The sequence below is a fragment of the Toxorhynchites rutilus genome, chromosome 3, assembly GCF_029784135.1.
Source record: "Toxorhynchites rutilus septentrionalis strain SRP chromosome 3, ASM2978413v1, whole genome shotgun sequence".
NCBI classification, from domain to species: Eukaryota; Metazoa; Arthropoda; class Insecta; order Diptera; family Culicidae; genus Toxorhynchites; species Toxorhynchites rutilus.
In genome coordinates, this window is record NC_073746.1 from 140844960 (window position 1) to 140870286 (window position 25327).

At 41.4% G+C, this 25327-nt stretch overlaps 2 protein-coding genes across 5 annotated transcripts in view; one reads left to right on the plus strand and one right to left on the minus strand.

Annotated features, from left to right (window-relative positions):
• Positions 1 to 25327, plus strand: part of LOC129777578 (protein decapentaplegic) — a 95113-nt gene that overhangs the window by 67040 nt on the left and 2746 nt on the right. The window contains exons 1-2 of one of the 4 annotated variants that reach the window (XM_055783943.1): positions 945 to 1706; positions 16120 to 16724. In XM_055783943.1, coding sequence (XP_055639918.1) covers positions 16136 to 16724 — 589 coding nt within the window. In that variant the 5' untranslated portion in view covers positions 945 to 1706; positions 16120 to 16135. Of the gene's footprint in view, positions 1 to 944; positions 1707 to 13061; positions 13363 to 15524; positions 15660 to 16119; positions 16725 to 25327 lie in introns of those variants that run through there. The other 3 variants (XM_055783942.1, XM_055783945.1, XM_055783944.1) reach the window with 3 other exon arrangements.
• Positions 11998 to 13028, minus strand: LOC129773531 (uncharacterized). Its single transcript, XM_055777145.1, has 5 exons — positions 12984 to 13028; positions 12789 to 12828; positions 12586 to 12658; positions 12444 to 12507; positions 11998 to 12385 (listed from the first exon to the last, which is right to left on the minus strand). Exons 1-5 carry the CDS (start codon positions 13026 to 13028, stop codon positions 12239 to 12241), a joined length of 369 nt encoding a protein of 122 aa, XP_055633120.1. The 3' UTR covers positions 11998 to 12238.

Here is a 25327-nt window from a genome sequence, read left to right on the forward strand (position 1 = left end):
GCCCTCCATACACTCATTACCTAAAAATGGCCTACCTCCACTTCCTCTGGGGTGGTCAACTCGCGTAATTCCCCCATCCATTCATTCATATTTTCATAGGTACAGGATATGGAATTTTGTGTCGCACACACATCGAAAAAAAATTGTTTCGCTAGATTTTATTCATACATAGCGATCTGCAGCAGGGCACTACACCCATCTCTTTTCCTCCCATTGACTGCGAACGTAACAGGTATGAGCAGTTCACATTCAAACGAAAGCTTCAACTCCAGCGGAAGAGTGTAAGGCACAACGTCCAAGTTTAAAAGAATCCGAAAGATTCTGATTGGTTCTGGGGTGCACGTCACCGCCACTTCCCGGCCTCTCGCTCACCTGCACGCATCCGAATCTTCCGACTCCGGCTCGGGATGAATGTAAATCGAACAACAACGAAAAAAATCAGCGGGAGGGGTCACGATCATTTCTTCCCTGACGTCGCTCATAACACTCTACGCCGTTGCATCCTCGCACAGAAGGTTCTTTGTTGAACGGTTCTTAATCCGCGGTCGCTTGGATCAACAGTGCAATGAAAGCAAGCAAAACCATGAGCCGAGAGAGGAAAACAAAATGTTTGGTTCCGACGATAAGTGTTTTATGCGGCGGAAGCGAGACATGCGACCCAGCAGGCAGTAGAGTAAGCGGGATCACAACAGTGCCAAGATGTGCACTCACCGAGAAGATTGTAACTCAGCAACATAAATAAGGGAGTGTGCGAAGCATAGGAAAAGCTTATGTTGAGACTCGCACCGATCAACCCTCCCATGGATGCATAGCAGCAGAGTCAAAGATCAGCAGAAACTCACGCACACATACGCACACGGATCACTTCAGTAAAGAAGAGCGTGAGAGCGTGGTAACTCAGTAATCTTACCCTCCAGGTCGGGGCGCACTCAGTCTTACTTGGAAGGCAGTTAAGTCTGGTAAACGGAGGTAGATGCTTTTCAGTTGTTTGTCTGGTTCTGCAGTGATCATTCATGGAAAGGTTTCGCTGATCCGTTGCAAATCTCCAGAAAACGATTCCGGTTGATACGAGAACGAAATTTACAAGGTGTTAATAGTGTTAACTTTGAATAGTTTTTTTTGTTCACTCACTTTTGCTCAATGGGCATATATTGTGGTATCAGTTGCTAATTACGCTGGAACGAAAATTTGAGTAACTTGAAGGGATTTCCCTGAAGGGGTTGTATACTGTGTGCCTGGCCGAATTGGGTCACCGAAGTGTAGCCGCGCAAAAGTGCATCGTTGCAGAAGTGATCTGGAAATGAAATGAAACCAAATATAAGTGAATGGAAAATGATATTGGTATGAATCGGTGAATTTCGGGAAAGATTGTGATCGAAACAGAGAAAAAAAACAAGAGTATGCGTAAACTTGGTGTTGATATTGAAGCGTAAAATATCGATCGTCGAACCATCATTTAGATGCGGAAGTCAACCCCAACGCCATACAACGAGATCGTTGGGCAGAGTAGAAGAAGACAATTACAGAAGTGCCATAAACTTGAATACTTCAATCGAAACCATTTTCGGCGGAAACGAGCCTACAGTCGGCGGCTTCACAGTTCTGTGCAGGAGTTGATTTTATAATCACTCCTCCAGCTCCAGAGTTGGCTGCGTACACTCACAAACAGGAAGCAATTATCGAACGGGCGGCAATTGGAAGCAAAGGTAAGAGGAGAAATGATTGGACCAACTTTTTCCCATCCCATCCAACCCAACGGCGCGCCGCTGGGAGTCATACCCTCCGATCGGAAAAGCTAGATAACAAAGATCACCTTTTTTCGGCACCTCTTTTGGCCGAATAGGAGAAAATAAACTGGGATGAGTTCAGCAGGATCTCAAGGATGATCCTCCGGTGACTTTTTGCGTTGCCAGCGTCCATCCTTATTTTGCCTGGAAAACCATTAAGAACCACTTATCTTAAGTTAAGATCTTTGTCCTTCTTTAGCTCGTTGTCTTGAAGTGTTTTTTTTTCATTTCTGTTGTTTTTGCTCTCCGCTGTTTCTTTGTTAGTCGAATTCCCATACCTCTCTCTCATCTCACCTGGATGCACTTTGTATTTGAAGACCGCAAATTCTCTGACACAACGCGCCGATTTCGTCACGGGTCCATACATCACACAAGATCATCAGACGGAGTGTAATAGCGTAGCGCCATCGCCGTGCATTTCCTGTGAATTTCGACATCTTCCGACATACATGATCCCATCCGATCCAACGTGGTGAGTGGTTGGTTAGTTGGTTGGTTGGTTGGTTCATTGAAGGTTCATGTTTGACGATACGATCGTGGGAAACATCTGACAGCGTTGCATCCAGATCGTTTAGATGCGACAGTGTCGCCCTTTCGACATACAGCATTTTTTATTTTTTTTTGTATTGCAGTATTTATATCTTGCTCTGAGCTCGAGGAATAAACATATTGTGTACAAACTATTTAAAGTGTAAAACATGATTGCGAAACAATTCATATAACGGTTATTAAATTTGGAATTTTTGAATCTGGTGGCGAAAGGATTTCGGAATTCGGCGAACACATGTCTTCTGCTCACAAGTGAGTGTTTTCAAATAATCTTATATCCATCACTACAATCTTATATAATAAGATTGTTCTATTCTTCGTGCGGCTTCGATTACATGTAGTTCTTGTAGTTGTAGAAATATCAACATAGTGGTGACAATACTTCCAGAAATCAGCCAAAAGTGACACATAACGTTACCACTTTGCAATGATATTATCGGTTTTTGTGTGAGCATCGTACTGCCAAACACGATCCAAAACATTGCCAATATTATGTCGACCAATTAAAGCTCTATCTGCTCGACTTTTGACAAGTTTGTTTTCGTTTTCTGAATGACGCAAAAAATGGAAATAGTAGTTTGATATAACGATGATGTCTATCAAGTGTGTCCTGATTTCAGCGGTGACCGATGTTCCCAGCAAAAAAATATTATTACACAATTTATACATGTTTTCGTTCAACTTCAGTGCTTATTTAAATATGATGTCCATACATCTCGTAGCGTTCATACTATCGCTTGGTTTTTTTTTTTCAATTGATGCGAAGAAGACAATATCCAATGATGTCGTTTCGATCAATTGAATCTGTCGTATTAAAAACTATAGGCGTTTGAAATTTCCCAACATTTCGAACATTGAGACGTGAGCTCTATTACAAATTACAGGGGGTTCTACGGGGTGTTCTCTTAGTCAAATTGTTTGCCTGTTCGCTTACTAGCGAGTGATCGTGAGTTTAAATCTCAGGGTCCTAAATTCACCATGTTTGTGTGTTATTTTAGAATAACTATGTCCAAACAACAATCATCAAATGAAAGAGATTCATTTACTCCCTGTTCACATATGCTCAGCTGTTGGTAATTAGAAACATCGGATTATATGTGCTATTAATAACACAACAATATCAGTTGTCCCGCTGTACGGTCTATCTGAAAAGTGGGAAAAAATGATTCTCTTTCACCGATGAGGCGAAAGTGAGGTATTTACCATATGTATAAAGAAGATAAACACATACACGATAAAACCCTGCTCTGATACAACCGAAGCTATGGAGCCTAAGTCAAATAAACAAAAAGAATGCCAAGAGTGGGTTGAACGATAATTATCACCAAGTTTAAAGTCAATGCCTTGGGTCTAACGTGTTGGTTTAACCGTGTTTTACGCAACGTTTCTATTTCAAAATAACATTCTACCATGTTTTTTAAACGATTTTGAAAAGTTTATTTCGTGAATTGTGATGTAATAAACTGTAATAAACTACATATATACTTTTGATTTTACAATATTGTTTCAAATTTCAGGGATGAATTGCCCATCTTATGACACACACATTCTTATATTATATTGGATCCCTTAAAAGAAATACTATTTCCACTGGGATCCATACATCTTTGCTTTACATGTTATTGTCCGCTCACCTCGTACCTAAATATCTTGTTTTGTCCTGTGGAATTGTAAATTGTCTTAAATTTTTTTTTTCAGCAAAAAATAATTTGGGCACTAATTATTTTTTGCTGAAAAAAATTTTTTGCTTCTTCTTCTTCAATGGCACTAACGTTCCTAGAGGAACTTCGCCGTCTTAACGTAGTATTACTTGCGTCATTTTTATTAGTACTTAGTTGAGATTTCTATGCCAAATAACACGCATTGAATGCATTCTGAGTGGCAAGCTCTAGAATACGCGTGATCACAGTGCAAGTCGGAGGAAATTTCTTTGACGAAAAATTCCCCCGACCAGAACGGGAATCGAACCCGAACACCCGGCATGTTAGTTATGACGCTAACCACTCGGCCACGGGAGCACTAACTCTAACCCAACTCTAGGATTCTCGAATAAGAGTTTTTTCGAGATGGGGGTGAGTGGAGGGATTAAAAAAAAAAGTACAAAATTATAATTTTAGATAAAAAAAAACTATTAAAAAATGGAAAAATGTGAAGCATTATTTGATTAATCTTCAAAAACTCACCTGATTTCATTAGGCTCATTTAGTACTTCAGCTGTAACAGTAAACTATTCGTGTACATTTTTTATGTTATCGATACTGTTGTAAATTACACAGTAGCAATTAAGACGTAAGAGTATTCCTATCTTATAAACATGCTGTAAATTACATAATGTCGTCTTTTTCGGCGTAAGAGAGTTCCTATTGATCGAATGTTCACAGTTGGACACAGTAAACAGTAAACCAATATTGTGGAAGAGGTTCATCTAATGCTTCCAAATACAGGGTGTTCTTAATATCGAGGGTCCTGATGTTGAACCCAATTTTCGACGGGTTTTAAGCATAAATCGGATTTCACGTTCGATAATCGTACGCGGTTCATCAATCGTCGCTGGATTGTTGGCATAGACCATAGACTTGACGTAGCCCCACAGGAAATGGTCTAACGGCGTCAAATCGCACGACCGAAGCGGCCCGTTGACTGTGCCATTTCGTGAGATAACACGCTCACCAAACTTGATATTCGATAAATATTCGGTTATCATTGAGTGGTAGCGACTCCCATTCACAGTAACGTGCAGGTCTTAATCATCACGGATGAAGTATGGCCCAGGTGACCGCACCAAACCGTAATGTTTTCGGGATACAATGGTGACTCATGGAGTACGTGTGGATGGCTGCCTGACACATATTTTGCTTATTGACGAGGCCATTCAGCCAGAAATGAGCTTCATCGCTGAAGATGATTTTTCGATGAGAATCCGAATCATTTTCAAGTTGTTGCTCAGCCCAATTCACGAACATACGACGCTTCTGGTGATCAAGCGGCTTCAGTTCTTGTGTCAATTTGATTTTGTAAGGATGTAGGCCAAGATCTTTTCGTAAAATTCGCCACAACGACGTGACAGAGATGCCCAACGCTTGAGAACGACGTGTGAGAGACTGATTTGGGTCTTCCTCAATTGATACGCTAGCGGCAGCAATATTCTCGACACTATGGGCACTTCTTTTCTCACTGGCACGGAAACAGTTTGTACTGTGCCTGTGGATTCAAATTTTTATCACCAGACGCTCAATTTTTGATCTGACAGGACGATTATGACGACTATAAATTGGACGTAGTGCTCTTAAAGTTGAGGACATTGACTCCAAATTTCGGTAGTTAATTTTAATAATCTCGACTCGTTGTTGGATCGTATATCTTTCCATTATTTCCATTATGAAACGACAAACCTTTCTGAAGAGAAATGTCAAGAGAGATCGTATATCTTTCCATTATTTCCATTATGAAACGACAAACCTTTCTGAAGAGAAATGTCAAGAGAGCGGGAAAAAATATGGTGTCGTTTGCTGTCTCTATCGGTCTACTTTTGTAGCGTCCCTATTGGCGATCTAACGTACAAATCTACACCTAGGCGGCGCTGCGGTGAAAGTGATAATGATTTTAAATTTTGCCATGTGAGCTTATGGAAGGTTTGTAGTTCTTTCCATAAATTACAATGTTATAATCATAAAAGATTATTTGATTGCGATGAGTTTGTAAGGAATTTAATTCTGCGCAATTTTATATATAACATGTTATTTATTTACCTCTTTTAGTAGTGAAAACTATAAAAATGTTGACAATGGTTGAATTAAAGAAGGAAATTCGAGAGCACAATCAAACACAAATAGAAAAATGCACGATTCCTGCATGTGAGAACTACCTTGGAAAGCCCGGAAGTAAAATATACGTGATTTGTTTTTGAGTTTTAGGTTACATTAGCATAATTTTCTTAGTTCAAAAACAAAATCCAGATGTCTCACCGATCGTTTACGTTACCCGTTACTATAAAATATTATAAAATATGTCGTTTGCGTTTTCTAACCCTCCTCGAGCTTTAATAACTCCAACAAGTCGTCTTGGTACGCTGTTTACTAAAAGTATAGTAACATACGTACCAATGCTTTCCAACTCGGCTTTCAGCTTCTTCAAACAGTCCTGCTTATTCTCAATTGGATGAAGGTCAGCGTTTTGGAATAGCCATTCTAGTGCATCTAGTACTTCTTTGTATTTATGTAGTTTTTTGCAACTGCAATAAAACGATGCTCAATTCCCAACTTTTGCTCAGATGGTTTCAGATTTGACAACCAAAATGGCAATATAACTCGGTCCAGTGATAATTCCATCGATCAGCACCAGATATTCAACTCAGCCAGCAGCAAAGCCCACCTCACACCGAAACAGTTTTGCAAAATGCAAATGCAAACGCCAAAAGTCTATTGCCGTTTTCTGAATCCAAATAGCTCAAATTTGCGCTCATAAGATCGTTAGATTGAGTTTGAGAAAACAGAACCCTTGTTGACATGTTTCACGACTGTACACAACTTGTCAATCCTGTCGATTTAAGTGCGATTCACATTGAACGTTACGGAAAAGAACGTCCATGTTTCGTCACCGTCACGACCAGTTCACACATGCAGTCTATGCTTGCAGCAGCACCGTCACGTCAAATGTCAAACGAATGATTTATTTGATGTTATTCATGGTGTCGCCACCTACAACAGTTTTAAATTGCAATGCCCTCTTTCGAATCAACATGCCTAGAACCAGTACTAAAGGGTGTGTCACATCAAATTGCATCACGGAAAAAACGCTGTAGAAATTTAATTTTTAGGAATTATATCTTCAGCTTTCGCTTATAATCAGATAAGAGTGTATAGATCACGTTGGCCATGCTTCACTGTCCATTTTTCGTAAATTTGGAAAAATGTCGAATGAAAAAGAGCGTCGTGAATTAATCCTGTGCACTCATTTCGAGAATCCGGAGTTGTCACATCGGGACATCGGTAAGATGCTGGGAATCGTCCAATCCACGGTCAGCAGAGTACTAAAACGATACTTCGAGAACCTAACCATCGACCGGAAGGTGAAGAACGGCAAAAATGGATGCTCCGTCAGTGAAAAAGATCACGAGCGCGTAGTGAGGCAGTTTAGACGTGATCCGAGAAGTTCGGTCCGGGATGTCGCCAATAAGCTGAATTTGTCAAGTTCATTCGTCCAGCGAACCAAGCAGCGGGAGGGCCTGCGTACATACAAGGTTCAGAAGGCTCCTAACCGCGACGAAAGGCAAAACATGGTGGGGAAGACGCGATCCCGGACGCTGTACACCGAAATGCTGACGAAGCCGCATTGCCTGGTAATGGACGACGAAACCTACGTCAAAGCGGACTTTCGTCAGCTGCCGGGCCTGTTGTTCTTCTCCGCAGAGGACAAATTCAGCGTTTCGGAGGAGATTCGCAAGCAGAAACTATCCAAGTTTGCCAAAAAGTACATGGTGTGGCAAGCGATCTGCTCTTGCGGAAAACGGAGCGCCCTCTTCGTGATGACCGGCACGGTAAACGGGCAGGTTTACCTTAAGGAGTGCCTACAGAAGCGCTTACTACCACTATTGAAGCAGCACGAGGGCCCGACCATCTTCTGGCCGGATCTCGCTTCGTGCCACTATTCAAAGGACGTGTTGGAGTGGTACGAAGCCAACGGGGTCACCTTCGCGCCAAAGGAAATGAACCCGCCCAACGCGCCGGAGCTTCGCCCAATAGAGAAATATTGGGCGATTATGAAGCAGGCCCTCCGGAAGAACCCAAAAGTTGTCATATCGGAGGCGGACTTCAAGAGAAAATGGATTTCTGTTAAAAAAAAACTACAACCTGACGTTGTACAGAACCTTATGGACGGGGTAAAGAGGAAGGTGCGAGCATACGGGCTTGGGCTCGAAGTATGAATAAAAAGAAAATGCCAAAAGTTGTTTAATAGTTTTTATTTTACTGTCTAAAATTTTCAAAAGGATCGGTCTACTGGGCGAATTTCTACAGCGTTTTTTCCGTGATGCAATTTGATGTGAGACACCCTTTAAATTTAGAAAATGAAAATCATTGAATTATATTATTTAAATGGTTAAACCCCGTAGTCCCGACCTTTATTCAAAAATAATAATATATAGGCCATTTTTATCAGCAAGTCGCGAATGATTTTGACTCCGAAATTTGGAACTAAGAGATATGTTGGCATAAAGATAACAACCAAACTCAAAACAACAGCCGAGACACAAAGCCCAGACAAAACCCCAACGAACCGTCCGTCTCCGTCAAATATTCTTTTCTACGGGACGTGAACGTGACGTGGATGTTGTATGTGAATCGCACTTTACACAGATTGACAGTTACGGTTGAAACTTTCAATTCCGGTGTTTCCTTGATTTCTCGAAAACTCCCAACACGAAACCTACCGATGATTTATGTATACAAATTCCTTACATAGCATGTCAAATGATCTATCTCTAAAATGTTATGTTATGTATAGCGAAAAATCTATTATTTAGCACAATTTTAAAAGGAGTATGCATTGAAAAAGGCACTCATGTATTTTTTTAAAGAAAAATAGTAAAGACAAATAACGATGCGATCATGTTTTTTGTAAAGCAATTCTATTAAAATTTTAGAAGGGGTTATTTGACCTTCCGTGGTAGGCTTAATGTTAAGAGGGCTTCAGGACACCTCTTAGAAACTTTTATCCGAATACTGAGAAGTTTTGCATAGCTTTTCAGTTTTCTGCAAATTAAAAATGTTTGAACTTCAGAATAATTTTGAGAGCCGCGCTTCCCGGAATCTTAGACGTTTCGACCAATTTGACCTGTGTTAATCCAGCTCTTCGGTCGTCAACTATGTGCCAGCATTAGTAATCAGAACAGCTTAAACTCACAAATCAAGTCAATTTGATTTGATTTGATTTGATTTTCTTACCCGTTTATAATTGAATCGGATACAGGTCGGACTCGATTATATATGATTAGATTATATACAATTTTAGACTCGATTATATTGTAATATTTCAACGTTAAAGTGGAAGTTAATTGGCTATTATGAGTACAGTGTGATAAAAATCGTGATTTTATTAGATTTTAGTTGAAGATTCATCAGGAATTGTTTAAAATGATATTCCAAAGAAATTAAAATAGATAGAAGTTGGGTGTCAATGTGCGAATTGTAGAGCGAATAGAGAGCTTTAATTTGATTGATAGGAAAATAATGTTTATTATGTATTTTTTCGGATAAAATTAAGAATAACACCCTAAAAACGAAAAAGTGAAATGTTACTTAAACCAACTAATTTGGAAGTTTCACAACTGTGTCCTGTATACAATTTTATCATCCTTTAAATGGAAGCAACTCAATTGTTCTACGTAATGATCTACGATTTGTGAATTAGAGACAGTTTAGAGCAAACAGAAGCAGTAGAATAGTGCAATAACTCTGTCATTGTTGAAATTCGAACATATGCGTAGAAGGATATATGATTATCTATCACCTCCTGAAAGAGTTCGTATTTTTTATATGAGAAAGAAATTTTATTACTCTAAGGGGATGAATCAAAAATTAAACTCTACTTTTATATTTAAAAATGGAAAGTATATATATATAGATAAGAAATAAAAAAATTTTTTTTGACTCGATTGTATACAGGATTCGATTATATACAGTGACAATAAATCGAAAGCTATATATAATCGGGTCCGCCCTGTATAATTATTTGTACTGTGCCCTTATCGAATGCAATCCTTTCCGGGCCTTTTCTTTTGTCGCGTCTACTTTTGACAGCTGTGTAAACTGTATTCACTCTCATGTGTTCGGCTGTGTGCGTGATCGGCTTCTAGTAGATGTAGGTGTTCGACGAGTACAGTGTTAGAAAATCTAAACACCCTTATTCCGGAACCCGATCGGATTTGAAACTTCGCAATCCGATCGAGATCGACTTTTGCATTCTGCAATCCTTCCGAGATTCAAACCCAATCGACATATGCAAAAGTGGCAACATTGCATCCCAAGCGCAAACTAAACGTCAAACTAATTCTTCCGTACTCTATCAATTTAGCAGGTCTTAAAACAGTTTCAAATTGTTGAATTTGAATGATAATTATTCTTTATGTTATTTGAATACTCACAATACGTCATGCTGACCTTCAACAAACTATTTTTCGTTGTCTTCCAGTATTTCCGCTAAAACTTAATGATTATATGATAAAATCATCAATAGACATAATTTCCGCTCAAGTTTCTTACATCGCCTGCAAAAAAATTGTGACTATCACATAAAACATCTACTTTCATAATTCTTATTTTGGAAGCGTGTTTATTCCACCCGAAAATCCATTAAGTTCATTGTCGATCGAATTACAGAATGCAACATTGTGCTGGCATTCAAAATCAATTGCTTGTTTATGAGGTTGTCTCCGGCTGGCTCGGAAGAAATACAATCGGGAGGCCCAATATTCTTATATTACGCGTATACAACGAGGCCAATGTTGTCTTCCTTGACGTCAATCGTCCGCAGGTGATCTGTGTAGATCAGAGACTCCACATAGACCCATAAAAGCAGTCCAACGGTGTTAACTCGCATGATATTGGAGGCCTATTCACGGGTCGATTACGCGAAACTGTTCATTTACCTACCTTCTTTTTCAATTAAATCGACCATCTTGTTGAATTCGTAACTCATCCTCATGAGGGCAAATTTGCAGAAGGCAATTCTGAAACAATAAAATCTATGATCATGGCCCTTTAGCTTCCACCATAAACTAATACGTTTTGACCGGCATCATTTTCGAAGAAAATTGATTCCACCGGTCCATAAAGTTCGCCAAATAGGGAACTGAATAATTTCGCTTTCAGGTTCACGAAACAAGTGATAGCTGTTAAAATGACGCACATGTAAAACAGTGCTGTCAGTTTATAGTTCTAGACCACTATAAAAAGACCCAATACTTACGGTAAGCGAGAGGATGAGAGTGATTTCAGCCCTCCAAGAACGGTGAATTTGATGTTGAAGACTGTCTTAAGTGCGATTCACGTACAACATCAACGTGCTGGCGACACTATGAATAACATTAAATAAGTCATTCATTTGACGCCACGGTGCTGCTGCAAGCATAGACTGCATGTGTGAATTGATAGAGACGTTGACGGAACGTGGACGTTCTTTTCCGTAACGTTCTATGTAAATCGCACATTAGACATGGAAGAGAAAAGGTTCTGGAAGATGCACAAATATAAGTATTACTCGATTGAGACTAGCGTCTATCGAAAAAGTCGTGAACAACCAACGTAATAACTGAGTGGCTCAACAGGAAATCTCAAAGTTCCCTAAAATGATAGGAATAGCTCAAACGCGGAAACGGATTACATTGTACGAATTTGAGCCTAGAAATAAGGAGTTATCTGAAACGAACACTTCAAATTTGAATTTACGTTGACAGTGATAGAAAAAATTGCAGACGAAGATTGAACAACGTTAGCTGTTTGTACAACTTGTGATAGAGATAAAGCGTTCATATTAAATGAAAAACATTGATCTACTAATTTCACTGAATAAGGCAGTTTACATTTGAAGATTTATTCAAATTCATTCAATTTATTTCACTCTTTTTCTAAGCAATAATCAATAACAATAACATAAAATCTCTGCCTATCAAGCACTTTCCCTCTTTTTTAATTTACATAATTCATTAATTTCGTTGTTATTTGCAAAACAGAAAAAATATATATAAATCATACTCCAAACGACTGTCACATGTTATTCGTTTTCGTTCTCTGGAGTTATGCAAGTGCCATCTTACTGTCAAACATGAAAATATCGCTGAGCGTTTCATTCACGCCATAGCTGCTTTCAAATGGGATAACTAGAATAAAACCACCCGGGTGACGTCTTTAGAGAACCCCTATTAAACTGACAAGAGCCAACATATCGAGTTCCCCACTGGCATTTTCCCTTTGTTTTCGGCCTGAATTGGGTTCCCCACTGACAGTTGTGCTTGAGATCTTCTTAATGATGTTAACCTCAATCATAGCACCCGGCTGAATAAAACAATTATGTGAAAATATTATGTCTGAAAAAAAAAAACAATTTGTTTACCTTGACTTTGTTGATTGCATAATATCGTAATTGACGATTGAAATCTGCGATTGACGTTCTGTGACTGCAATAAAAATATAATTAAATCTGCAATGCATTAAACCACAGCTTTCATTGGCGTAGTCATGAGTCCATGACTCACCTTTCTATAAAAATGAAGTGTATTTGCGATGAATGTGATTCATGTTCCACAGGTTCCCTGCATCTTATAGCTCCTATAAGATAATTTGATTAATTGATTAATATCAAGTCATCGAAAAGCCGTCTTCAGCAAAGATTTCAACAGAAACCACAACACAACTGCTATGAAGATAATGAATAATAGGAAAGCGTTCATCGCTCTACCGAGTAAGTTTGTCCCCACCAAGCAGCGTACCACATGGAACTAGTGAATCGATACAGTTGCGCATTGGGAAGGTTCAATTCCAACCCGACATTCGTAATCGAATGATATCGTTTTTGCATCCCAAGCAGAAGCGGCCCTCGCAGGGCACTTGTTCAAACTTGGAGCACACGTCGCCCGTGTAACCGTTGCTTTACCCTCTGCAACCAGTAAAACCTGTGTCGCCAGTCAGACACTGCCATAATCCAACTGCCAAACTTTTCCGGCTAGCAAGTGTCAAATAAAACCCAATTGCATGCCACAGCCGGAGGCGTCGAAATGTCCATAAAAAGGTGTATACCTGCTCTGGCGGCGGGGACAAAGTGTCGGTCGTCTGCTTCAATTGTGCTCCTCTGATCGATAGAGGAGATCACGGGCGCTGGCCTCCAGGCCGACGATATTTAAGGTTACATACGCCCAGGCGATCATCTGTTCCCAATTTCAAGATCACCCACACGGCGGAAGAATGTGTAAGGCTGCCCCTCGTGCGTAGATTCAAGTGTCCGATTGATCGATGCAGATTCTGTTGAATTCTGAGTGAGTTTTGCGCTATTTTTTTCAACCATTCCCCAGAACCGGTACCCTATAAATAAACTTCTAAATGTGACACCGGAATGAACGGAACGAGTATGGAAATTGGCGCCAAGGCGGATTAGGTCTCGGGTGCAGATTTTCGGAAGGTGTCCGGGTGCGGTAACGGGCGCTCGGAAGGTTTCCACACGCACAACCCTGCGATGGATTCGCTTGCATGCCTCCTTCTCCGCCGCAGCCGCAGCCAAGCCTGGCTTACATAAAGCGTGTTGGTCGCTCTGGTTCCGTATGATAATGATTATTTGTTTATTGATGATTTTTGTTGCTGTTGTTATTGTTGCAACAAGTGCATTTGCATTCGATTCAGGGAGAAGGTTAGACGAACGAAGGCTCAGGTTTCAGCTTCTCGGAAGAGTAGCGTGCCAGCAGTGGGTGTGGGTGTGAGTGAAGGGATAACAGAGAAAGACACACCAGGTACACAAAACTGCGATATGGGATAGTTGTAAAATGTGTTAAATTGTTTATACTGATGTCTCGCCATATTGCCAAAAAAAGGTTTTCGGTAGGAGACAAGCAGTACGTCGCCGATGGAATTTCAGAGCCATGAAAATAGGAAGACACTGTAATGGTTGAGTGTTTAACCCCTTTTGTTGCCTATTATTATATTGATAGGAACAAGCATAACTTATAGTTACTCTTTACATCGAGAGATTAATGCTTCCACAACTTTTACTTGTTAAAAATAGGTGTCACGTTTTGACATACCTAATTCCCATTGATATGTTTGATCAATGAATATCAGGTATCTGGTTTTCCCTTGCTGGTAGTCATCTAGAAATATTGTAGAGTCCGCGACGTTGCTCACGTTCGCAAACTTGCCACAATGAATTACGAAATCTGTACAATGTCATCCTGACACACCTTATTTTCTACCTTTGGTGCAGATATCTGTGGTTAACACTCAGCTAATCTATGTAATGAAGTTCACCCACAGCCCGCAGGTATCACTCCAGTTCACTTGAAGATTCATTGATTCCAGTACAGGTATCGGCACACGATGCGTAGAAATCTGTTCACAACCTCCCAGCAAACGAGGTGCATTTCGTCGCTAATAATTGGCCCTGAAACTACTTGTGTTCCACCCGATTCGGATCGTATCAGGTGCAACAGTTTGCGCTCGTTATGAAACACTTTGTTTTCTCTTCCCCTTGAAACAATCAACTCCGCGTCGAGAGCTGTTGTTTTGCTATTCCCTTCCCTTCGGGATCATTGAATCTCAAGTGGGTTTCCACACCAGCATAAAGAATGAAATCCCAAAAATGATCCCATGGGATTCTCTACCCGTGCTCTCCAGATCCCCGCCCATTTTTGCAGCCTCCTTTGTCTTAAAGTCCTCAGGGGTCCGAGGGTCGTTTTCTGCGGGATAAGCACTTGAGAAGTGCTTTACTACCGCTTTTATTATTCTTCCCTCTAAGCACATAGATAATTTCTCAGTCCTCTTCATCCTGGGTGCAGGCCACAGCAGCCCAGAGTCGCACTCAGATGTGCTTTCTACGGTGCGCTCGATAGAACTTGTGGCTCGAAAAGTTCAACGATATTCAAGCTATCGGCGATGAGGAAGGCCCATCGTTGTTTTATTTATCCTCTGTGTTTTAGCCGCCGACGGCTACGAGAGCCGTTAATGATGGATGCTGGCTGCTGCCCGGGGCCGCCAGCGTTCTCGTCAAAAGTGACTCTCACACGAATTCCTGCGCAAACACACACAAACCTAGGTTCCAGTTTCGTGTGTTGGAGGAAGAGGCCTAAAAATGTATGTTTGCGCGCCGCGGTGTCTACGCGGTTTTGTGGAAAGACAACGTTCTGTTTTTCTCAGCCAGGCCCGGTGTCTCTCACTTCAGTGAATTATATCCGTCATTTTGAGCCTATGGCTCAGTCGACACTGTGGACCTTTTCCTCGTTCTACTTTGTAGCGAATGAATAATAATTTTCCTAGCGCGCAGCGTGTGTTCTTATTAATGGTATAATTTATGTGTATAAATACTAGCATTAGAGCTCGGGAAGTTGGAGGCTGATGTTTATCGGGCTGTTTTCTTGCGTCCTTTCAGTCATAACTCGTTGAACCTGCGAAACCATTCCGACCATCCCCAACCTCCCGGCGTGACGTGATACGGTGGGAAGGCTGTTTAAATTCGGTGAACTTTGCTGGGAAGCACCTAACAACGGCTCGAACCTGAGAAAATATTTCTCGCGCACTAGAGAACGGACGGAAATGAATATGATCGAATTTCAGCAAAATGTTTGCGGTAATTAATTCCATCGACAAAACAGCGACTCATGTAAAAAATTTCCGTGCACGAGAGCGCGCGTGAAATGATAAACAAATTAGCCCGGTTTTAATTATTTTCGATCGAGCAACAGCTCTCATTATTTTATGGGCAGCACGCTACAAAACATGGCACCTTACCTCCTTATTACCCGGTCAACGGTGTCGGCATCCTATATACCGTGCCAGCCACAGTGACGACCGCCATTTTGTGTACACACACACAATTGAACCAGGGGGGGGATAAGTTGGCCAAAGATCGCACTCAGCAATAAACCGTCAGTGCTGTGATGTGTGCCGCTGCTGAGCGCGTGATTCCGATCCACAACAAAACATGGGCATCGGTTCAGTGCTGCTGCCCGGTGGCAATTAACAGTCTGTGCAATGTCTAATTAAATTATATTAATTTCATTTCTTCTTTTCCGTTTGTATCATTCCAGAGCTGCAAACACGAGCATGCACGCGTGGCTTTTTGTCCTCGCGGTGCTGGCGATTCTACAGGGTGTAACGCAAGTCGCTAGCACCGGCGATCAATCCTTCTTACCTTCCGACAGCACTAGCAGAAGCAACAGTAGGAGTAGCAGCAGCAGCAGTAGTAGTGAAGATGTCCACAATCAACCCGCAGCGGCCAGCCAGGCGTTCGGTGACGCGAGCGTGGCGCAAAGTGAGCCAAAGGTGGACGAAGATAGTTTAGACCGGGCCGGTGCGTTGCATCTACAGATGGCAGATGCCGCGGAGTTCGCGGAGCATAGTGATAGCAACAGCAGCCTAGATCATAGTGATAGCAGTAGCAATAGTGATAGCAGTAGAATTAGCCATAGTAAGCCCGATCCTGCAACGCTAGTCGAAATCGAGAAGAACCTTTTAAGTCTGTTCGGTTTTCCCAAAAGACCAAAAATTGATAGATCTAAGGTGGTGATACCGGAGGCGATGAAGCAGCTGTACGCCCAGATCATGGGCCACGATCTGGTCGACTCCGTCAACGTGCCAAAGGAAGGGCTCAACACGCGCAACGCCAACACCGTGCGGAGTTTTATACACGAAGGTAAATAGCTTTTTGTTTTACACATCCTAATCGAGTTGGCTTTCGAATTTTATTGTTCTTTTTCTAGATATTTATTGCAAACTCGAAAACTGAATTATTCTTGAAGTTAAATAGATTTTGGTTTGCGATTACCATTTTTCACTTTTACGAGAAATCCGTACATGGGGTTTTCTCTGAATCCTTATTTTTACACTTGCTCTGCTTTGTTTCGACTTTGAAACCTCAAGGTTCTAATAGGAAACGATGTGACTTTTGCCACGTTGCGGAACGAGGATTGAGACGGACTGGTTGAGAACATTGATCGCATCATTGGAAACATATGTTTTCTGAAACTAAAATGCAGTTCGCTACAGTTCAATACATAAATTATCTCATTAAGAGATCAAATGTTTCACAAAACAATGTTTTCAATGTTTTTACTGGAATAAGACCAGACCGAACATTTTTTGTGGTGCAAGTATGATGAATTTTTGTGCGCGGACGGAGATATAATATATTACGCGATGCATAGAAATTCATTCCTCGCAAAAGGAATAATTATAATGTGGTTTTTCTCTCGCATCGGTTGTCTATCGAGCAACTGAAATGTAGAAAAAAAACTGATAGAAAGAGAGAGAAAGAGCGCGAGTTGGACGCTATTTCTATCACTTTCTACTATTTGTCTTACCCACACAAGGAGTTGACCGTTTTACCCAACCAGAACAACAGTTTTTCACACACGAATGGAATGACCACGATCACTCATGACTTCCATGGTTATCATATCTACAGAATAAAGCTGTACTTCTACGGATTTTTCGGACTTTTTCAAACTAGGAATCTGTAGTTATAGATTACATATTTTTGGAGTTTCATACAGAATATACAGATTTTTCAATACAGAGAAAGCCTAACGTAACCTAGAAAGGTTCTATTTTACTGTTTTTAACTACGTTTCGCCAATGATTAATAAGTTGAATAAAGCAATCCATACTGGAACGACCGAATACACTCAGATTTATTCGGAAACTAAACAGCTTTTAGAACCATCATATTTTTTGTACAATTAAGCAAACCGAAAAGCGGTTCGATACTAAAGACGATGTTCTGAGAACTGCTTTATTGTTGGATGTTGCAAGGATTCAAGGTTTCCATCTTTGTATAAAGTTTTATATTAGAATCTTAAAAAAATGGAATCAGCAGCAGTTGGGTTCAGAGAAATCAACTCTAGAATTTCTAACGGAGACATTGGTGAAATTGGTGGCGATTTTCAATGTTTGAGCCATAATTTGGGCCCCGAACTCGGTGTTTACAAAAATGTCCAATTAGAGGTAAAAAAAATCCAAGCTAGATGTCGAATTAGATGTAACTTACTGTACCATATTATGCATAGCAACCAACCTTTGCCAACGCATAAAAATAACAACAATGTGTGCTTGTGATGTTGCACCTTCTGAGAATGCCTAGGTCGAAATAAAACAGCTCGGCTCATTCCTTCGTTTACTATAGTTTTCCAGTTATTCAAGTACTGTACGATTGTTGTTACTCCTCAATGAATCTGACTTAATCCCTTTGGCATGGGACCATTCGCAGCGATTGCGCTATCGTTTGCCTGACATGTTGTACCGGATATAAAAATATAAAGTCTGTCCCGACTCGAATTACATCATTTTTTTAAATGACTTTTCACTAATTGGTAATTTTGAGTAGAATTAGATCAATGTGAACATTGTGTAAGTTTCTCAAAGCGGATGTGCAATCGTTGTGAAAATGGAGTCGGAAGAACAGCAGCAACACAAAATAATTTTGGCCACGTACCTCGAAAATCCGGATCTTTTTCATCGTGCCATCAGTAGGAAGCTGGGAATGGTACAATCTACAGTAAGTCGTGTTTTATTCTGCTCTACGAGTGCTTGACCATCGATCAGGAGGAAAAAAGTGGCCAAAATGGATTTCTGTATAGTGTAATCACAAGCGTAAACTGACCAGACGTCCCGCGTTACGCGGGACAGTCCCGCATTTCAACGAAATGTCCCGCGTAAGATTCCGTCCCGCGAAATGTCCCGCATTTGGCAAAACAAACGAAAATGTCCCGCGATAACAATATATTTCAATATCACAATTGATCATGTTGATTTTCTTAAATGGATGAACCTCAAAAAAAAACTTTTATTTGGCAGACTGTTCAAGAGCGCTTCTAATGCATTCAAAGATTATTACGTTGAGCTGGTTTCATCGCAACGATATTGGGCTTTTTTTTTAGAGAGTGTCAACTAGAAACATTTTTTTTTCTTTATTATAGTGATTTTCAACACATTTCGGCTGGTTCGTCACTTTTTACTTACATTTTTGGAAGAATGTCGGGAGTGAGAATTGAACTCGTGATCTCTGCGTGAGACGTATGGATGTTACCTCACGCCAGATCGCCTCCTGCCAACTCAACTAGAAGCAGCAGCAACAAAATTGGAAAATGATTTTTATAATAGTCCCCTATTGATCCGCAGGGACCAACGTGAGTCACACGAAAAGTTCAACTTTGGTCCCCTACATCGGTCAGGGCTTAACGTTTTAAATAAGTCGGAAGAACTAGCGTAAACTCGACAAGAAGAGGCAGAGATGTTTGATGAAGTATCGTAAATGAAGCGCTGGGCGGTCTTACGGAAGTTGCCAGAACCGGAACCATGGCCGATGAATAGTTGTATATCGGCGTGTTATTTTACATTTTCGTGGCTTTGGTGGTCGCCTGTCTCTCTATTTTGGCCATTCGCCCAAAAGTTTTCTATCGGGTGCAGCTGGGGAATGTTGGGAAGGTTTGTGGTCTTCGCGACAATGTTTATCTCCAGCCGATCCATCCTCCAGTGATCGTGGCATAATGGGCTGATCCCAGATTCGTCATAAAGACCACATCACCTTCCTAACTCCGGCAAGCACTTCGTACTATATATTGTGACAGGTCACCTGTTTGCTCGGGTTATTTGAGGCTTCGTCTCCTCCCACGGTTATAAATAAATTGAATTTTTCATCAAAAAACGGTGGAACACACTCATAGCTAGACAGAACACATATACAAATATATACGATTGATAAAGAAAACATGAATATAATGAATAAAAATAATAAATAAATTTAAAAAAAAGTTATCTAGATCTTAGGAAGACGGCATAAGGTAGAGATACATACAACACAAACTTAGGTTTTATATACAGCCCATACAACACAATACGACACACATATTCATCATAACGGTTGGTACGACTGTACGAGATGCATGGTGACTCGACCCGAATGTGACTCAGCGGGCTCCTCGGAGTTTCGCCATGATTGACTCGGGCACTTGCTTGAGCCACCGGAACAAGACCAGACGCGCTCACAAAAAGAGTTTCTATTCAACCTCAACTTGTAAAGTAGAAGTTTTTGTTATACGGATTTATAAGGACCGAACGTCCATCTATTGGAATTTGCGCGAACATCGAATAGCGCTACAAATGGTGTGGCGAAACTAAACCCCCCCACATCATCTAGTGACGATAGATCATTTTGTTTGTGTCGTCGTCCGTGCTCCTGTTGCGCGGGCATCCGACCGAGCAGGTGAGCTCCCGGATTGAACACGGATACTACCCGGACAGAACAGAGTAGGATACTCCAGTGAACACACATCCTGGTATAGAAATCGCAACAAACTCGTGAAGCAGAATCCATAAACCCGTAAAGCAGAATCCACATAACCTGAAGTCAACCGAACCGGATATTCCGGTAAGCGGCAGACCCAAATCCAGAACGACGTCTAGGACATGAACCGCAGCAGCGACCAGAGGAGTCAACGGCGGGCCCAGACACACTACACCAAACACCTGTGAGTAAAGTGTAAACGAGCTAGGGAAATAGGGACGATAGGATTAATTGAATAAAAGCCGTCGAACAATATAAACCACGTGTGTTCCTCCTTTTCGAGTTAATCTTACTGGCTGTGATTGAGCCGACCCTGAGAGGACTAGAGGAGTCCATGCAGGCAGCTAGGGCGTAACAGAGCCTTTGTTACAATATATCCCCGTTCACCATATGACTCGAAAGAAGAGCGGCTTGGACATTCCCTTCACGTCTGTCAGAGAAGGACCTTCTTCGAGAACTTGATGTGAATGATATATTCGACGTCATCGCTTACCTGGGGAACGTAAAGTACCCGGTCCCCTGCCATTCGTTGAATTCTATCATCATGACGTCTCGTCTTTCATTATGAGTACGAAAAGAAGTTTTTCACTTCTTTCGCCGGAAGGAAGTTTTTCACCAGCACCGCAAGCTACTCCTTCTGGGTGATTGCCTGCTGCTCAGATACGGCTTCCGCATAAATATGTCCATTTTGGTCAGATTCTTCTCCACCGTTTGGCCGGTTGCTTCGATCTCCCGGCTTAAGGAGCGGCAAAGAGATGATATTGTAAATACCGGATCGGCTATATCTGGCGGACACAAAGTGCCTCAGGATGTCCAACTCCTTCGCTGTGGGGTGGAGCTTGCAATATGAAAAAATCATCAAGTTGCTTGACAGTGCTGCTGCTGCGAACCAACATCCTTGAATCATTTTTGTTGTAGACTTAATAAACGTAAGATTTAAAGAAAATTTGTTCCTATAAATTATCTTTCATCACCATCCGAAATTAGTCCATTTTTTTGAATGCATACGTTAACAATAAAATCGATGAAAAATGAATTGCATTTTTCGAGCATTCAATTCGGTAATTTGAAGAAAATTTGAAGATTTTTTTGAATGCAAACGTTAACAATAAAATCGATAAAAAATGAATTGCATTTCTCGAGCATTCAATTCGGTAATTCGAAGAAAATTGTATTTTGAATCGTGCTTGCCAGGCGTAAATGCTCTGATTGAGCGAGTGATTTTCAAGCGTAAACAAAATCTAAACTACCGAAAAATCACAACTGAGTGCAGATACTCAGAAAGAAATAATACTGATCAGTTTAGACTCGCTAAACTATGGTTTATGCTCACATAACGTATATACATAACTTTTTGTTTTTTGTGTCCCGCGTTAGACATCTGACCATCTGGTCACTTTACACAAGCGCATCCCAAGGAAGTGAAATCGGAGCAAGATATGAAGAAAACCTCAAAACGCACAAAAAAAAGTTGGTCCAAACGTTGTACAAGATCTTATGAGTAGTGTGAAGATGAAGGATATTTTGGATATGGAAGTTTAATTAGTTGAAAAAAAAACAAACATGGTAAAAGTTGAATCATATTTTTTACATTATTCCCTGAAAATTTGAAGATGATCGGTTGAATGGGTGAATTTTGCCAATTTTTTTCCCGTGATGCAATTTGACTCGGGACAACCTTCACTCCCTTATGGCCAGATGAGACTGCTTCAAGTTCTGAGATGAATTTATGCTGAGAGCTAAATTTCAGAACAAAGGATGGAAAAAATATTTCTCCCAGTTCTTATAAGATAACTTGGAAAATTCGTCTGCACCAGTTTGTAAATGAATCCTTCTTATCAGGACCTCAGGAGTTTGCCACGTTTATTCCTGATATCCAGCATTCGGTCCGAATCTAATGCTTTTCTCGGAACCCGGAATCCGGAACGATACCGATACCGCTTTCGTTGCCGGATAATCCGTCGTGTGAATGCTTCGATCGTGGAAAACTTGTACCTTACTGGAAACCTTCGAATGCTGGACTCTTCTGCAGCATGGATCGCTCCTCCGAAAACGTCGTGAGTCCACCAGACGACTGTAAGCGACCCACCGATGGTAGTCCCGTCTCATCGCCACCGGAGCTGGTGCTGGATGAATATCTAGCCCAAACATCACCAGGAAGTGTAAAGTGACCAGCTCTAGATTTCAAGTCGGATAAAAACATGACCAGAATCGATGATATTCCAGCTGGGGCGAGAAAAGTTGGTTCGTTCGTGAATTGAGGTGATCAGCTAGGGTTCCTGTCGCAAGCATCTAAAATACTTGTTGTTCCTAAGTTTATGAAGATCTTAGGAGATTTGGGGGAGTTCGGTTGTTGTCCACATCAATCGTCAATCGCTCCTACAACACTCGTTTTCTTGTGCGGGAGTATCTCTCCGGATACCCTGCCTAACCTTGACAGCAACGTCGTCACTCCACGAATTGGGGAGGTCTAGCCGGATAACCGGATAAAATTTATGGAGGGAAAGAGTCGCGTTTCGGAGATGTCGACTTGATTTTGAGTCAATAAGTTGCTTAGTTCAAGCTTTCTGGTTTGAGATAGTGAACATTCATTAGTTAGAATGTTCACTATCTCAAATCAGAAAGATGGGACTCATCTTTCCCCATTTATACAGACCATGTATCCAAGGACACCAAGTTGAACCGATTCAGTCTTGTACTGCCGTAGTCTGTGGCAAAACTAGCGGAACATGATCACAATTTGGTCGAGCTATGAAGCTCCTCCCCGCATCCATTGCTCCACTGGAACAGAATTTGTTAGACTGTCATCAGGGACTTGTCCTAAAATTTGATTTGCTTCTGGTAGTTCCAGGTATGAGTTTCAGAGTGGAGGTGCTGAAATCTGCACCTCGATTATGTGGAAAGCGATCACTTAATCGTTGAAATGTCGGCTCCAAATGACTACGAGAATTCCATTACAATTCTAAAGAATAGATTGTTGAAGCATCACTTCTGCATACTAGAATTCTGCTCATTGTTCTGGACCATCCATTCGAATGACTCTACTCTTCGTGGCCTGAGATTCCAGAGTGAATCGCAACATAAAATACAAAATTAAAAAAGAAATAAATTGATACTGATGGAATCTTGATCCCACAATTCGCTATTCGATTTTCTTTAATTTGCAGAAAGCGAATCGCAACATTTTTTTTCTGTTTTCTGTCACTCGAAACCTGGCCCGGGCCCGACTGCATGTCATATCACGCCGGTGGAATTCGAAGGACTCTTTTCGGACCAGCTGTGCGCGCGGAGCTGTCCATCGAGTTTGTCTTCTCTTGCCCACCATGGGGATGCAGGGAGAGAAAAGTTGCACCGACCACTTCTCACATGCAGTCATCTACATGTGTGTACACATCGCTGCAGCTGCTGGCTCAAGACGATGATTATTATTATTGTTATTGTTGTTGTTATTAGTGTTGTTGTTGTTGTTGTTGCTGCTGTTATTGTTGCTATCCGCGCGCTCTTTCGCCTCTATCTTGTGCTTCTTTCACATTTTTTATTCGCGTTCAAGGCAATGCGTGGGTGTATCAGGTGTTACAATCCGTGACAGCAGCCAGCACAACGTGTTTCTCTCCCCATCTCGCATGTATGCATGTATATGGAAACCCGTTGCCACGACGCGAACCGGCAAAAGTTGACTTGTTTGTTACAAAACCACTTTTGGAAAGCCTTGCCTTGCTGGCCGTGGCACACGGCGGCCTTTCTGGAATGCATGTGATTTTTCCCCCCTAAACCGTTCGGTAGCAGCGAGTTATGACCATCACCGACCAGGTATGCATCCGTTTTGTAAACAGAGTACTTCATCAAGTGGTCATCTATTGATCCTGGTCGCTGGCGGAAGTAACTTACAGGGGAAGCCCCTGGTACACGAATAAGGTTGCGTTTCCTTGAGCTCGAATGTCCTGCTGTGTGATCATGTGACCACTACTAGGCGTTGAGGGGAAACACAAAGAATTCACCGTTGAAGGAAGCCCGGATCTCGAGTCTGATGAGCGAATGAATTACGTAAACAATTCAGATCAATAAATAACAGTTCACAGCGGAGGGTTGTTATAGCCGGAGCTCGAGAGAAGGAGAGGGTTAATGCATTCGTTAGGTGATCTTACCAGTCATACTATACAAACTTGCACATCTTAGTCTGGGTAATAAATTATCAGTATTTCATTAGTGGCTACTGCCACAGTACTGGTAAGGGACAGAACAGCCGGCTTCTGGAATTCTTCAACTCGAAACACATTCACACCCCGTCCCGGGTTGTTTGATCCCTATGCAATCGCTGATGCTGTGATGTGGAACACACATGGTCGAGTTTCGTGAGCAAATATAGCTCCGAAAAGAGTTCCGTTCCGTCAATAAGTTTGACCAACAAGACAATCACTTTCTTCCACATGCCAGCGAAAAGCGAACGAAACCGGGCAGCCGAGTTGGTGTCTGTTTCTACTCTCTATCTCGCGCAGCTTGAGGTACCTTTCAATTGACCTTAATTCGTACTTGAACGTAATGTGAAAATAAAAATTCCACAACCCCTCAGGTCCGGCCATGTTATGCATGCTGATCCGCCCTGGAGATGTTTTAACCCACTCACACACATTCCTCTCACTTTCGCATTGTTGATACACTCTCGGGTTGTTCGAGACGGCCTTGTCAAGGCAAATGTGCGATAAATATTATGCCCAAGTGATTGCTGCGTGGTGGCTTTCGATTTACATACGTCGGAGTCCTTCTCCCCAAGCTAGTCGCTTTCGGGTAAACAAAATAGCTCTCTAGAAATGCCATTATTTACAAAACTGAAACAATCGTTTCTCAGAATCGTTGCGCAGTTGATTTTCACAATCGTTTCCGTGCAAGCAGCGGAGTTTTTCCAGAACCAACCTAGCCTCCCAGAACTTCCCTAATACCCGTCGTCACATGAAGCT

Coding starts and splice junctions, on each gene's coding strand:
- LOC129773531 (XM_055777145.1), bottom strand. CDS start 13,028: ATGGCAGTGTCTGACTGGCGACACAGGTTTTACTGGTTGCAGAGG. Junction 12,659..12,788: donor GGTGGGGACAAACTTACTCG/GTAGAGCGATGA, acceptor ATTATCTTATAG/GAGCTATAAGATGCAGGGAA. Junction 12,386..12,443: donor ATGCAATCAACAAAGTCAAG/GTAAACAAATTG, acceptor TGTTTTATTCAG/CCGGGTGCTATGATTGAGGT.